At 37.5% G+C, this 16695-nt stretch overlaps 1 protein-coding gene across 1 annotated transcript in view; it reads left to right on the top strand.

Annotated features, from left to right (window-relative positions):
- Positions 1–12752, top strand: part of Myo31DF (Myosin 31DF) — a 44757-nt gene extending 32005 nt beyond the window's left edge. Inside the window, exons 6-18 of the mRNA XM_053753329.1 lie at positions 176–415; positions 1464–1614; positions 3703–3860; positions 3981–4102; positions 4880–5030; positions 6026–6172; positions 7749–7975; positions 8945–9094; positions 9532–9746; positions 9947–10027; positions 10360–10553; positions 11353–11507; positions 12121–12752. Coding sequence (XP_053609304.1) covers positions 176–415; positions 1464–1614; positions 3703–3860; positions 3981–4102; positions 4880–5030; positions 6026–6172; positions 7749–7975; positions 8945–9094; positions 9532–9746; positions 9947–10027; positions 10360–10553; positions 11353–11507; positions 12121–12295 — 2166 coding nt within the window. The 3' untranslated portion in view covers positions 12296–12752. The remainder of the gene's footprint in view (positions 1–175; positions 416–1463; positions 1615–3702; positions 3861–3980; positions 4103–4879; positions 5031–6025; positions 6173–7748; positions 7976–8944; positions 9095–9531; positions 9747–9946; positions 10028–10359; positions 10554–11352; positions 11508–12120) is intronic.
- Positions 12753–16695: the final 3943 nt, after the last annotated feature.

Below are 16695 nucleotides of genomic sequence, written 5' to 3'. Positions count from 1 at the left end.
TCTTCTTAGGTCTTCCTCTATTCCTGGAACCCTTTACTTCCACCTTTAATGCCCTTTGAGTGATGTGATTTTCATCTCTTCTTAAAATATACCCTGGAACTATAGGTAACTAAATATCTCAGGCTGCAATTGATGCCTTACAGCCCTCGGCTACTAGTGTAGAGTATTGTTCCAGGGCGAGCTAACGTTCACGGAGACGGCGGACGGCACACTGGACATGGGCGGGCCAGTGCAGACGTGCGCGCGCGCGCTGGGCGTGCCCGAGCGCGCGCTGCACGCCAGCATGGCCGGCCGCGTGCTGGCCGCGGGCGCGGATCTCGTCGCCAAGGAGCACTCGCTCAGCGACGCCCACTATACCAGGCTGGCGCTGATCAAGGCCGCGTACGATCGACTTTTTACGTGGATCGTTCAGCAGGTGCTTTTTCGACTTTAGCCGTTGTTAACGTATCACGTGTTGTTTCTATATTGTTTGTGGAGCTAGCTTGTGGTCGAGAAACACTCGCAAAGAAATCTTGTTAGGTCATTTTGTTGAAACTAACATAACGAAAACCAATATATTATTGATAATAAATAAATGTATTATTCTTATAAATATTTACGAATAGGAACCCAGGTTCGAATTCTACCCGCCATAGCGAGAGATGCCATAAGACGCTTGCCTGTAATTATCGCAGGATCTTTCACAGGCAGGCGTCTTAACCTCTGAACCATAGCACGGAACTCGCCAAGCGTGTGACCACTGTAAAAAATTAAATTTAAATTAGTATTTTCCACTTGAAAAATAAAAATCTTCCTTCCAGATAAATTTGACCACTATATAAAATTAAATTTAAATTAGTATTTTCCATTTGAAAAATAAAAATCTTCCTTCCAGATAAATTTGACCACTATATAAAATTAAATTTAAATTTGTATTTTCTACTTGAACAAATAAAAATCTTCCTTCCAGATAAATTTGACCACTATAAAAAAATAAATTTAAATTTGTATTTTCCACTTGAAAAAATAAAAATCTTCCTTCCAGATAAATTTGACCACTATATAAAATTAAATTTAAATTAGTATTTTCCATTTGAAAAATAAAAATCTTCCTTCCAGATAAATTTGACCACTATATAAAATTAAATTTAAATTTGTATTTTCCACTTGAAAAAATAAAAATCTTCCTTCCAGATAAATTTGACCACTATAAAAAATTAAATTTAAATTAGTATTTTCCATTTGAAAAATAAAAATCTTCCTTCCAGATAAATTTGACCACTATATAAAATTAAATTTAAATTAGTATTTTCCATTTGAAAAATAAAAATCTTCCTTCCAGATAAATTTGACCACTATATAAAATTAAATTTAAATTAGTATTTTCCATTTGAAAAATAAAAATCTTCCTTCCAGATAAATTTGACCACTATAAAAAATGAAATTTGTATTTTCCACTTGAAAAATAAAAATCTTCCTTCCAGATAAACAAAGCGATAGAAGTGCCATCCAACACATACAAGAACACACTGATCGGCGTGCTCGACATTTACGGCTTCGAGATCTTTGATACAAACAGCTTCGAGCAGTTCTGCATCAACTACTGCAACGAGAAGCTGCAGCAGCTGTTTATTGGTAAGACTTTTGACTCTGTCCACCCCATAAAGCATAAAGACGTGTCACTGAACCGGTATCTTAAGGCACCATTCAAGTTTTTAAATTATTTGTCCGATATTATACTTATCTCTTTTATTTGTTACTTCACAAAAGAGTTGGTATATGTATATATATGTAATACTATAAATATATATATGTGTATATATATGTAATACTATATATATATGTGTATATATATGTAATACTATTGTACAAAGAATTTAATAAATGGTATGTAGTGTTTGTAGTTTTGTGACGTCTGTCGGCCAGAACAACAACCAAAGACCAAAAAAAAAAAAATTAGTTTCTTCTAGTGAACTTCCAAAACGCCTTTCCCTTGTAAGAGCGAAGCGAGCGAGCGAGAGCGAACTTCTCAACAGAGACAGAACATGCATAGCTTTTCATAGATTTCTCTGTTGAGAAATTTTGAACTTTAATTCAATTCAATTGATTTATTTCATTGTGAACCGTAGGTTAACAAAAGATGGTACAAATACATTTGAGTGTTCACTATGTCCTGCCACGTGGGGCTTACAATGATATTTAACACAATAATTAAATCAACAAAATGTAATTAAAGTCATTTAGCTTGATAATAAATCAGATTTCAACACCAAATCAGAATCAAATTTTAAAACCAACACACATCTTTGATTCATATTTTTACGCTTTTCTTGTCTATCCAATTTCTTCCTATGTGTGCATTGGTTAACGCTTTATGTATCAATTATTACGAGATCCCTTTAAGACCCGCCATACGTTTAAGATTACGTCTGGTGATTTGAGGGGGGATAACATTAAACGGGGCTTGTTTGATCAATATATAAAAATCAATGATTGTTTTTACAATGTTTCGTTTTCGATTAGCTGCAATAAGCCCCTACAAAATGCCGAATTTAATTTTGTACAAAAAACAACAGTTGTATGAGAGAGAATGAGGTAAACAAATGTACAAAGGTCGTCTGCATGGATACACGTCACTCTTTTTTGTTCTCAACGGCACTGCTCACATTGTTGTGTTCAGGTTAGAATGGTGAGAGCGGCAGTGTAGTTACAGGGTATTGTGGAAAGTTTCGGAGATTACCCGCCTCAAACATGCAAAGCCTCAAACTCACAAACGCTTACCTCTTTATAATAATAGTATAGATAATTGCAGATGCATTGTTCCTGCCCTTCTCTTCATGTAATATCACCAATAACAGCCATCTAATTGATGACAGGGGTTGCTTACCATGCCGTTATGGGATAGGACGAAAAGCAAACACTGGTACATACAAACTGTTTTTCATCCCGCCCAGATTGTCAAAGACAATCAAGGGAAAGGGCAGTAAACTACAGTCTAGGTACTATGAGTATGTATGGCTTTCATTTTTCGCGACTCTTTGCTTATCTATACTATTATTATAAAGAGGCAAGCGTTTGTGAGTATGTATGTTTGAGGCGGGTAATCTCCGAAACTACCGAACTGATTTCAAAATTTCTTTCACCATTAGAAAGGTACATTATCCAAGATTGTTACAGGCTACACTTTGTCTCAAAATTCCCACGGGAGCGAAGCCACGGGCAACAAATCGTGTTAAATAAAAAAAACATGGTGAAAATTTTAATACAGTAGGTAATATTTCATATCATATGTGATAAAATGCATAGGCTAGTTATATTCTATTTTTATTTTATAATGCAAAAGATCTTAGGCCACAAAGTAGGCAACGCGCGTGTGACAAGAAAGTGTTGCAGGCGTCCATAGGCTGTTGTGTCATAAATAAATATATTAGGACAAATCACACAGATTGAGCTAGCCCCAAAATAAGTTCTAGGCTTGTGTTATGGGATACTAACTCAACGATACTATATTTTATAACAAACACATATATAGATAAACATCCAAGACCCGGACCAATCAGAAAAAGATTATTTTCCATCATGACCCGACCGGGGATCGAACCCGGGACCTCACGGTTCAGAGGCAAGAACTTTACCACTGCGCCACCGAGGTCGTCTCAGTCTGTCATCATTATCATATAAAAAATAAAGTATTATATAAATTGGAATGGTGGTCCATTCCAGAACTGGTGCTAAAACAGGAGCAGGAGGAATACGCCAGGGAGGGAATACAATGGACGCCAATCAAGTACTTCAACAACCGCATCATTTGCGAGCTAGTGGACGCGCCGCACCAGGGCATCATAGCCATCATGGACGAGGCGTGTCTCAACCCAACTAAGGTGATTTGATTAAAACTAACGTGAGAAATCCACGTTATTAATGAAATTACGGGGTCACGACTTAATTTTATTGTATGACTAGCTGTTGCGCGGGCGTTTAATATTTAGTTATTTCGATAGATATCCGACAAACAGCTGTTAGAGGCGATGGACAAGCGATTGAACAACCATAAGCATTATACGTCTCGGCAACTGTCGCCCATCGACAAGAAACTGGCGCACTCTGTCGACTTCAGGATCACGTGAGTCCTTGTATTTTCATAGAGTCAACGTGTTTTGTCATGTAATTGAATTTTAAAAGTTTAGCTTACATATTATAGAACAAAGTCTTCTATCGCGTCTGTCTGTCTGTTCGCGATAAACTCAAAAAGTACATTTTCATGCAGTGTGATTCTTGAGGAAGGTTTAGTGGGTATAATTTATTATGTTTATACCCGAGCGAAGCCGGGACGGGCTGCTAGTATAACATAAATTATAATTTGATTAGCTTGAGTAAGAAAAACATATTTAATTGTGCTGTAAGCCAATTTGTAGCTACTAACTAATCAACCAACTTTTCTAACGAAAGAAAAAGAGATGAATTATATATATATATATATATATATATATATATATATATATATATATATATATATATATATATATATATATATATATATATATATATAATATCTCTCTCATATTTATAAATATATATATATATATATATATATATAAATATGAGAGAGATATTTTAATTCAAGGCATGTATTCGAAGTAAATATATACGGAAAAATAATACAGATTGAGTTAATGGTATGTTCAAGACTATAATATTTTGAGATAAAATATAGCCTATAGCAATCTTGGATAATGTACCATTCTAATGGTGGTTTCCTTTGAAATCGGTTCGGTAGTTTTGGAGATTACCCCGCCTCAAACATACAAACGCTTACCTCTTTATAATAATAATAGTATAGATAGATGGGGTAGGGCTAACTCATTCTGCGCGATTTGTCAATATTTATTATTTGTTGTAGCCATTACGCGGGCGATGTGACGTATGCAATCACGGGTTTTATGGATAAGAACAAGGACTCGCTCTGGCAAGACCTGAAGAGGCTTCTGCATCATTCTACGAACACGTCCCTGGCAAATATGTGGCCGGAGGGCGGCGCTAACATACAGAAGGTGAGATTTCTCTGTCTGTCTTCTCTTGACCAGTCGACAATTATATCAGATCTAGCTGCGTCTCGTGTCTCCGCTAACGTGGGAATTTCCAGATAAAATGTATGTTATTTGCTATTACATGTTATTTTCTAACAGTGCATTAAATTTCATCGAAAATCTATTCAGTAGATTTTGAGTAACATTCACATCTAAATTTTCGCATATTTATCATTGTTGGGATTTTAGATTTTGAGTAACATTCACATGAAAATTTTCGCATTCATTTCCTGACCAGGTATATCCAGCAGTGGGCTGATGTAGGCTGAAAATTATGATGAATGATGATGTACCGTAGGTAGTCGCTACAAAAAGTTGGATTCAACACTCAGAAAATAAGATTAAGAAAAATTACTTGCATACAAAAAGTTATTGTAAAATACAAAATGTCTCTATCCAATAACGCGTAAGTCTGCTGTCTGATTAAGACGAAATTTTGTATGCATGTAGTTAAAGATCAGAGTTCAATAATTGGTTACTTTTTTCAAATTTCTACGTCCAGATAATACGACACGGGATGAAAGTTTATACGACAACGCGCGCCTAATTGATATATTTCGCAGAGCTGCGGAAATCATCTTATAAAATAATAACAGAATCATAAAAATGGGTTTAAATATTCTTAGTTCTTCAAACTCATTATTGCATATCATGTGTGCATATAGTAATTTCACTAGTTGTTTCGTTGGATCTCTATCTATATGCATAAAAATTTAAGCCATAATGTAACACTGCATACTGTACTATGGCATAATGATTTTTAAGCCTAAAGTTCTTACGCATAATGGTTTACGCATAACAATTGGAACCATAACTAACCTAACCCAACCAAAAAAGTTAATTATGCCGTATGGCAAAAATCAATTATGCCTTAGGCCTATTATGCCAAAATCGTTATGCTAAGAACAATAGGACGAAATAGTTTATGAGATAAAAAGTGGCACTTTTTCGTTGTGCAGACATCGAAAAGACCGCCGTCGGCCGCAACGCTGTTCCGCAGTTCGATGTCGTCGCTGGTGGCGGGGCTGCAGACCAAGGAGCCCTTCTACGTGCGCTGCGTCAAGCCCAACCCGCTGCAGACGCCCAACACCTGGGACGAACAGCTGGTGAGACTTCTATCACAGTACACACACACAGATGACTGTCAATTTCGTTACAGACCAACAGAGATGCACTAAAATTACAATTTCGTCACAGACCAACAGAGATGCACTAAAATTACGATTTCGTCACAGACCAACAGAGATGCACTAAATTTAAAATTTCGTCACAGACCAACAGAGATGCACTAAAATTACAATTTCGTCACAGACCAACAGAGATGCACTAACTAAATTTACGATTTCGTCACAGACCAACAGAGATAGATGCACTAAAATCACAATTTCGTCACAGACCAAAAAAACTGTGGACGAAGTGCGGGTTAGCATTACACTTCTCAACATCGAATCGGTTTGAAACGAGACACATCGAACCAATCACATTGCGCCATTGTGACGCAACGACAACCACTCCGCAATGTCATTGGTTCGCAGCGTCTCAGTTCGAATCGATTCGATGGTGAGAAGTGAAATGCCAACCTGCATCCGATGAGTCAAATTTGAATTCAAAATTATATTCAACTTAGGATGGACATTTAAAGAACATTTACACTTAATGACGTCAAAAATTTACTCGAAAGATGGCTATATATTAATTTCGCCACAAAGGCCAAGAAAATTTAATAGACAACGGATGCGAGTCAAATTCAAAATTATATAATTTACACTTACTAACGTCAAAAATGTACTTGGAGTCTACTGCCGACTTTCAAGACGCAGCAGGTGAAGAAGCGGCGCAATATAATTCTCTCCAAAGTATCCGTATCTCCGAATTAAAAAGAAGATTTTTCGGCTCAATCAGTCCTAATTTCATGCAAAGTTGCAGATTATGCCAGGCACGTGATGAGGGGCGAAAGATGTCAATGTTTTGTCTCTTTTCTTCGCATATCTGTTTCTTGTATGAGTGAAATGGAAAATATTTATATTTATAGCTTTCTCTGTCTTGTCATATTCATTCAGTGCTCTTGACCACTGAGCTATCGAGACCATGCCAGTTCGGCTGAATGAATTCATCTCTTTCGTCTCACGCCGACGTACAGTATGTTCATTAGAGAGTAGCAGGTACTCTTAACTAATCTACATACCCCACTGTTACAAGCAAGAAATTATGTTATGGTTGATATTCAAAAAATACTAGTATCGATATAATAAATCATGAGTTTATCACGAACAGACAGACGTGGTAGAAGATAATAAGGATAAAAGACCTGTCATATAGGGAGGTAAAATCTATGGCAGGAAACAGAATAAAATGGAAAATACTCCATCGACAAGAATTTTGAATTTTGTTCTTAAATTTCGACGACCTCGGTGGCGCAGTGGTAAAGTGCTTGCCTCTGAACCGATCCCAGGTTCGATCCCCGGTCAGGTCATGATGGAAAATGATCTTTTTCTGATTGGCCCGGGACTTGGATGTTTATCTGGATATGTATTTATTATAAAATATAGTATCGTTGAGTTAGTATCCCATAACACAAGTCGCGAACTTACTTTAGGGCTAGCTCAATCTGTGTGATTTGTCCTAATTTATTTATTTATTGATGATGGTATGTACTCACTTGACAACCTTGGTCTGTCCAAGGTCCGCCACCAAGTGGCGTACCTCGGTCTGGTGGAGAACGTGCGCGTGCGCCGCGCCGGCTTCGCGTCGCGACAGCGCTACGACCGCTTCCTCAAGCGCTACAAGATGCTGTCGCAGTACACCTGGCCCAACTTCCGGGGACAGGGGGACAAGGAGGCTGTCATGGTGCTCGTCAGGGATTTGCAGATCACCGACGTGCAGTTTGGACACACCAAGCTGTTCATAAGGTAATACTTGAAAATTAGAAATATGTTGCCCAATTTCCATTCGAGTGTGAGATTTGCAGGATGCAGTTTTTTAGCCGTCAGTTTTATTTTATTCTGATCCATATTTTTGGACTATATTAACACTATTTAAAAAAAATATATATAAAAATCAGTTCGGCCGTTTGGCTGCTCCAATGCCACGGACAGACAAACAGATACACAGTTAAATTTGTAACTCGCCTCCTTCTGTAGTCGTGGTGTAATAACATAAAGTAATAAAATCGGAAAAGCGATAAAGTCAGCTCTACTAAGAAATGACACGACATGATAGTTTGACAGTGACAGCCGATCATATTTTTTTCTTTTTTAATTCATCCAGCCAGAATCTCAATATTGCTGTCCGAAATTAAAATAAAACAATTTATTCAGAAAATTCATAGGCCTTTTTCACGTCATATTCTAAATTACATGATATTTACCAAAGCTACAAACTACTAGCGTTTCGGAACGACCACTGCTGAGAAGGAATACCGAAAGAAACTGATCCTAGTTCCTATCTCCAACACATCCATACTGATGATAATGTTATGATATAATTTATATTAAATTCAGTACATTGATATTTGATTTAAATTTTGGTAACTGATTGCATGTTGACTAATTAATAAATAATTGTGTCCTAAATTGTCAACCACACAAATACATTTAAATGCTGTATTTTATAGCTAAATAGGCTCGTTTTTATTTGCGTTTTTTTTGACGTGACAACGTCTTAAATTAGGTTGCGGCTGGGAGTCACTTATGAAAAAGTGTAACGCCCGGTAACGTTACGATGAGTCACCGAACGAGAGAGAGGCCCGCCGAATGCCTTGCGTCTCTCTCCCACTCAACTATGATCGGTCTGCCGCGCGCGTAAAAAGACGTTGTCACGTAAAATCTTCGCCCGTAAAACCGACTTTACAGGCAACCATTTTTTTTTTGTGTGTGTAGGAGCGCCCGCACGCTGCAGCAGCTGGAGGCGGCGCGCGCGCAGCTGCTGCCGGCGATCGTGACGCTGCTGCAGAAGCTGTGGCGCGGCTCGCTCGCGCGCATGCGCTACAAGAGGATGAAGGCCGCGCTCGTCATATTCAATGCTTGGAAGTTAGTACTTTACATAAATATACCTTTACACATTATCATCTCAGTCGTTTTCTGCCCACCGCCGAGCATAGGCCTGTCTTCTTTCTCGTGTTTCCGATACATTTGGATCTGTGACGCCCCAAAGCCCTGGCTATAAATTTACAACAGGGAATTTGGCTATAAATTTACAACCGGCCGCCCGTCTAACGTCAACCTTCTTTGGGAACGCTATCGTTGTCCATCAGCTATTAAGGCTTTGTGTTAGTCCTTAGTCGCCTCTCACGACGACAACGACATCCAGGTGGAAGAGATTCTCAAGGCTGTCAGGTTTGCGATGCGTTAAGTGGTCAAAGAACATAAGAAGACGCTATATGCGAACCATATGTTTCTTTCATTGTGTGTTGTATTTGTAGCACGGTAGATATCGTCACAATATCTTAAAAATCATATTTCCACAGACGCTACCGCAGCCGCCGCTACATAGCGGAGCTGCAAGCAGAGCTGCAGCGACGTCGTGGCGTCATGAAGCAGTGGCCGGCGGCGCCGCGTGGCGTGCCCGAGGCGCTGCTGCAGGCGGCGTACCGGAGGTGGCGGGCCTTCCTCACACTCAAACCCGTGCCCCGGGACCAGTGGCCGCAGCTCAAGATGAAGATCTGTGCTGCCAGCGCTCTGGGTAATATACTAATCGGCCGTATCGACTCGAATTGTTCCTTCAATTGAAACAACGCCACCTGGTGGCATAAAAGTCTTAGATCCCATAAAAATCTGAGTTTACATAACGGTTTGGCGCCTATAAAGCCACGTGTACGCTGTGGTACGGTGTGCAAAACAAGCAAGGACAATATAATTTATTTATTTTATTTTATTCTGTAGGAGGAAGACGGGCGGAGTGGGGATCGAACAGGGCGTGGCTCGGCGACTATTTGGCTGACGATAATTATAACTCTAAGTCTGGTGAGACACTTTTTAGTTTTACGACTCTTTGAATTTTTGGTCCTTCGAACTTAACAATATTATGCTGTCATAAAAAGTATATCTATACTTCTATACTATTATTATAAAGACGTAAGCGTTTGTGATTTTGTCTACTATGTTTGAGGCGGGTAATCACCGAAACTACCGAACAGATTTCAAATATACTTTCACCATTAGAAAGGTACATTATCCAAGATTGCTATAGGCTATATTTTATCTCAAAATTCCCACGGGAGCGAAGCCCCGGGCAACATCTAGTAATCTATAAATTCCTTTTTGATACATTTTTATCTCATGCATATTCCATCCAGCCCTCTACAAAGCGTCGATATCAACACTCCAACGCAACCCCCACTTCGGAAAGCCGCTGTTCTCGTGTCGCGTCCACAAGTTCAACCGACACAACAAGATGGCGGAGAGATGTATACTGGTGACCGACACCGCCATCTATAAGATCGACGCGAACACTTTCAAAGTGCTGAAGAAGCCGACGCCTATTTCTGAGGTGAGATATTGTATTATCGCAGTCGAAAGGACCTATTTGGAAGGCTGAAAAAAGCACTGCTGTGAAAGCTCAGTAAAAAAGTAAGTCGTGATCGTTATTAATCACAAGTTTATTTGTTAGACAAAAAAAATCCCCGACTTTCGATATTCAGTTCGCTACAACTTTTGAACGGCTGAATAGATTTTCATGGCTATGAACACTCGGGATTAAATTGTCTATTACACACACAAAAAAAAAATAACGGAAATCGGTTCATCCGTTTGGGAGCTACGATGCCACAGACCGATACACGAACAGACACGTTAAACTTATAACACCCCTTTTTTTGCGTTGGGGGTTAAAAATGGTAAGTCTTTCTGGCATGACAGGGGCCAACGCTGTTTAAATGGATTTATTCTTAGCAGTGGTCGGTCCTAGTCGGTCGTTGATAGTAGTTTGTAGCTTGAATAAATATTATTTGATTTAGAATAAGACGTGAAAAAGTGTTTTTTTTCAACGCCCGTGCGTCTGATCGGGGCCGGCAATAATTCTATACTGTGTATTGGTTTTATCATAGTTTTATTCCTTTTTGAAATAGCAATATATGCGATTCGCGACGTTTGCACTCATATATTTTTATTGCTCGGATGTACAAGTTTCATAGCTAGTAATTTATTTATATATGACTTCTGAGGAATTTTAATTATGGTTTCTAGTTTGTTATAAAAAGCGGGAACACGCACAGATGAGACAGAGACAACGTGAACACGGTAAAATCTGTGAAAAGGGATATTCACGATAAATGGTTGATGTGCACCAGATAGGCGCGGTGCGAGTGATGAGCAGCGACGCGCAGCTGGTGGTGGTGAGCGTGCCGCGCGCGCACAGCGACCTGCTGCTGGCGCTGTCCGCTGTCACCTGTAGCACCGACCTCGTCGGCGAGCTCGTCGGCGTGCTCGCCAACAGGTTCCACATGTAATTATACGTTGTATCTTTATTTCTGCCTTAGTCAGGTCGATCGACCGTCCGGTTCAAATTTTAACAAAAACAACAATTAGTTTTGCTATCTGATGCTATCTGACTTTAAAATCATTGATATGTGCTGTGGTAATGTCAATTTCATGAATGATTGTTTTTGAAAAACGATTCCTTCCTTAAGAAAATTGACAGATGGTAACGATCGGAGAAACACCCACGTACGATGCGCTAATTGCCAGTCGTGTAAACAAATTTATTTGTGAATAAATTACACAGATTTGAATCAGTAAATAAATTACCCGAAGTAAGTTAAGCCTCGCTCGTATTGTGGGATAACTCAACGATATATTCTAATCTGTAAATTATAATCTGAAAGATCATGTCCCATCTTCACCTGACAGGGGATCGAACCTGCGACCTACAGTGTTATTTATTTATCCTAATATAACGTTGTGTTTTTGCTAATCGAATCTAATCTTTATTGCAAAAAGAAACAAAAAACAGAAGCAGCAACGACAGACCTGTCCCATGGAGGAATCTCCTCCAATCATAGGTAATTATTTCTACCTCTGGATCCCTTTCTATAATTATTGTCCAATGTCGTTGGCAGGTTGACAGGCTCTGAGCTGATAGTAGAAGTGGAGCGTGGGGCAACCACACGTTGCACTTTAGGCGGGAAAACTCGCGCGCTGCAGCTCCCCACGCAAACGCTGGCCAATCAGACGCAGCCCTTCACGCATGCGCACAACGTCATCACCTACCATCCCGCCTCCGCTAGGGCGTAGACTATAGAAAATTAATTTGAAAAGTTGTTACTGGCCAGTTAAAGATTTCACTGAGAAAGAAAAACAAGTGGGCTTAAAATAGAGTTTATTGTTTTTTTTTAAGTCATCAACGTGTCAGTTTTTCTTATGTGTATACAAGAATGTACATACAAAAAAAAAACTATTTTTGTGAAGAATAGATGATTACAGTTTATAAAGATGTAGCAAAAGCATTTTTAACGAACTTATTTTTTTTGGCATTGCAATACCAAATATAATGGTTAGATTAATGGTTAAGATTGGTTGATAAACACCCAGTGTTGCCAGCCGAGAGGACAGAGCGTCTTCATTCATTTTCTACTTTTACACATGCAATAATACAAATTCAATAATTTAAAATTTTAATAATGATTGTTATAATCTAATTTTGTTTGCATAATTTTCGTTAAGACCGTATTTCATAAAGGAATTAGTGGTTGTGAGAAAACGAGAAAAATATTTATTATTTTATCGTTCGGTAAATATAATACAAAATTATAAGTGTGTCTGAATATTATATATATATATATATGTGAAAAATAGGTGCCTTTATGTATTAATATTGTAGGTAACATGTTGACCAGCCAACCTGACAAATGGAGAAGAAGTGTAGCGAAGCAGCGAAGTGGAGATTAAAAAGTAGGAAAGCGGACCATGGGCTCCGACGCTCAACGGCTAAGGAAACAACCGGTTACACGCTCAAATGAGAGAGAGAGAGAGAGTTGCAGGTTGTTCAGACGTCAACATAACTTATTTTTAACAAATAGTGGGATTATAATACTATATTTAAGATATTATGCGGCCATTGAAAAATTGTCTTTATTTCAATTAACGTAGGGTGTAAAATGAAACTTATACCGTACTATACTAAGTTTACGATATCATAGTGCCTGAATTTTGCGAATTTAAATATTATATACTAACATCACAATTTATTATTATCAATAAGTAAAGTTTTATATATGATAAAGTCGTTTAGCCCAAAATATAACGATGAAATTCGAATTTGGAAATCATTCTGGTCAAAAAGGCAAAATCTTTCCATTTCAGACGATATCGTGCTCTCTCTTTCGTTCCTGAGTCGTACGAAAGAGACAGCACGATACACTAAGATTTACTTAGTCGTAATTTTATAATACTGTAAGTACCTTAATTTATTTAAAGTGATAACGCTAGTTTTAAATGATTAATCGTTATTTTTGTTGTTTTCATTTTAATATTTTTGTACGTTTTTAACGCGCATATATTTTTTAAATTCTTTACCGAAACGGCGAGAACTTAAAATAATGTTTTATTTTAATTTTGTTTTTTAAAAATAGAACATAAGTAGTATGTTCTTTTTTTAAAAAACAAAATTAAAATAAAACATTATTATTACTACGTATGTGTTGAAAAATTGTTTAAATTTATATAAATGTGGCATTTCATTTTACAAAAATCAATACTTCAGTCGTAAAATGATTTTGTTTTAGGACTGTGTCGTACATAATTTTAATGTATTTAATATGAATATGAACGTGAATTTACGAAATATGTCATAACAGAAATCAGAACAAGAAAATAGGAATTATTACGTTTTATTTTTTTAAAGATTTTATGTACTTCTGTTTGGATTTCAGTATGGAGTCAGTTGATATGGTACTATTTTTTATAGGTTGTCTCGTATATAATGTAAAAATCTTCCGTCTTGTCTGTCTATCTGAACAAGGAAAACTTTAAAACTACTAAACACATAACCTATAATAGTCGCTCTATCATCCGCGCTATAGAATACATTTTAGTACGATTCACGCGGACGACGGTGCGGGTAAAAACTACTAAATAAGTATAATATAAATGTACTTTTCGATAATCTTATTGTTTTGAAAATTTTAGTAAAAATAATTGTTAAGCACCTTATACATACAAAGTCATTTTGACATACAGACAGACGATAAAGTTATTCTGTAACGATTCCATTTATTCCTTTTGAGGTACGGAACCCAAAAACATGAGTTTAAATTTATCATGCGTCTAGAAAAGGACCATTACATATCCTCCTTTAGATGTCGTACAAGGAGACTACGGCACACATAGCCGTCGCTGAAAATCAACAGCCTTCTCAATGAGGGTTGGCTTCAGGTAAGCGGTCTGTTGTAAAATCACACCCAAAATTTCAAAATTGACGTTGACCCTGGACTCACGGCGTCACAGCCCCGAATGAAACCATGCGAGATCGAGAGAGGAGAATTTTTTATGACACCATACCAACTGACCCTAGAAATATGTCGATCCAGTCTTGTAAAGTAACGTACAAATTTAGTGATCGTGTAACATAATTTATTTTAGCTCAGTATTGTTTTAACAACGAAGCGAGAAAATTGGTTTATTTGCGGAGTGGTTAGCCAAATCTGAGCTTGACTTAACAGGTGATTTGTCAAATCGTCCTAAAGAAAATTTTAGATTGGCGTGAAACGTTTTAATACGCTTTATGTAACATTAATTACAAAAATGTGTAAAATAAACACTATATCGATTTGTTTATCAACTAGGCAACTCTTTCTCGAGAAACACATGTACTTATTTCACATGAATCAACGAAAATCGTCATGCCGTAATATTAAGAAATTCTCTCAAAAGTTACAAATAAAGTTGTGTATGAACTTGATTCATATTACAGGTGGATAAATTTGTTCCATACATTTTTAATTTCACTATTGAATATTCGAAAGGTTTTCTCCGTGTCATGTATTTTTATCGCCAGAATTATTTCGCGTGACTAGTATAATAGTAACAATGAAAGTTCAGTATAGAATTTTATTAAATGTTTTCTTCCGCAAATAAGCCAGTTCTCATAGTCTAATACGCTAAGCGTTGTGTATAGCTGTTACAAAGTGATTAGTCGAACGTGCCTTTTTTGTGGTGCCATTGTATGTATTAAAAGTATTTCTCTATTTTATGTCTGTCTTTCAATTTCATCCCCTCTCGTTATCATGTGGTTAGTGAAAACTTTTATACAAATGTAAAAGTCATAATAACCTTTAGGATTTTAATAACATTTAGGATTTGACGACCTCGGTGGCGCACTGGTAAAGTTCTTGCCACTGAACCGAGAGGTCACGGGTTCGATCCCCGGTCGGTTCATGATGGACAATCTTTTTCTGATTGTCCTGGGTCTTGATGTTTATCTATATAAGTATTTGTTATAAAATATATTATCGTTGAGTTAGTATCCCATAACACAAGTCTCGAACTTACTTTGGGGCTAGCTCAATCTGTGTGATTTGCCCTAATATATTTATTTATTATTTATTTAGGAGACTTGGACAAAAATTAACATCAGTGTTAGAAATTAACACACTCGAAAAGAGAAAAAGAAGAATATTTCTCATGCGAAGCGGTGGTGGTGTAATGGTTAAGACGCCCATCTGTGGATTAAAAGGTCTTAGGTTGGTATCCTACTCGTGCCATATGAGTTTGTATACCAATCTGACTCATATAGTTTTCATAGACCACCACTTGCTTCCGGTGAAGGAAAACGTGAGGAAACTTGCACACTGGTTGACAGTTTACGACAACTTCCATCTAGTGGCAATTAGTCTCATACACCCTAGGGAAAGTGTGTGTGAGACTACTTGGATTAGATGGAGGTAAGTTGTCGTAAAAGTCATGTCGGATGCCTTCAGGCGACTTGAATAAAATCTGACACCAGTGTTAGCAATAACACATTCGATCGATGATTCCTCACGTCACGTGTTACAATCACAGATTTTGAATACTAAGAATGACACGCACTAATATCAAAGCTAAAACCAAAAAAAAAAACAAACTTTTCTAAAATGCGTGGAAAACTTATTTCCATATTAAAATATTCCACTTCGCGGCATACCTATAAAGAGTTCACCTCGCATCAAATCTTGATATAGAAGTTATGCGAAGCTCCAAGTTATTACTAACTCCCTACTTACTCAGCTTTTTAAAGTTAGCTCTGACGCGAAATAAGTTATCTTTGATTTTATTAAAATGTTTCAAAACTGAAAAAATAAGCTTAAAATTTTTACCTGTTATAAAATCTGCGACTTGCGATCGACTTGTCTTTACGGAAATAAGCACAAAAAAGTACAGTGCCTCCCGGGGCTCTGCTGTTGTAGGAATCCCTGTGTTAACCACCTATTCTAGGTTATATTCTCTATTTAGCGGCTTCGCTTGGGTAAACCCAAGATCCCAATCCCAACTAATATTTTAAATGCGAAAGTAATTAAGTTTGTTACTTCTTCACCCATTGTCTACTGGACCGATTGTTATGAGATTTGGGTACACAGGTAGAATATATAAACTGCAATAACACATAATATTTTTTATCCCGACATTCCCACGAGAGTGAAGCCCCCGGGGCGCAGCTA

This window comes from Plodia interpunctella, chromosome 13 (assembly GCF_027563975.2).
Source record: "Plodia interpunctella isolate USDA-ARS_2022_Savannah chromosome 13, ilPloInte3.2, whole genome shotgun sequence".
Classification (NCBI taxonomy): domain Eukaryota; kingdom Metazoa; phylum Arthropoda; class Insecta; order Lepidoptera; family Pyralidae; genus Plodia; species Plodia interpunctella.
This window is presented reverse-complemented; position numbering and strand designations above follow the sequence as displayed.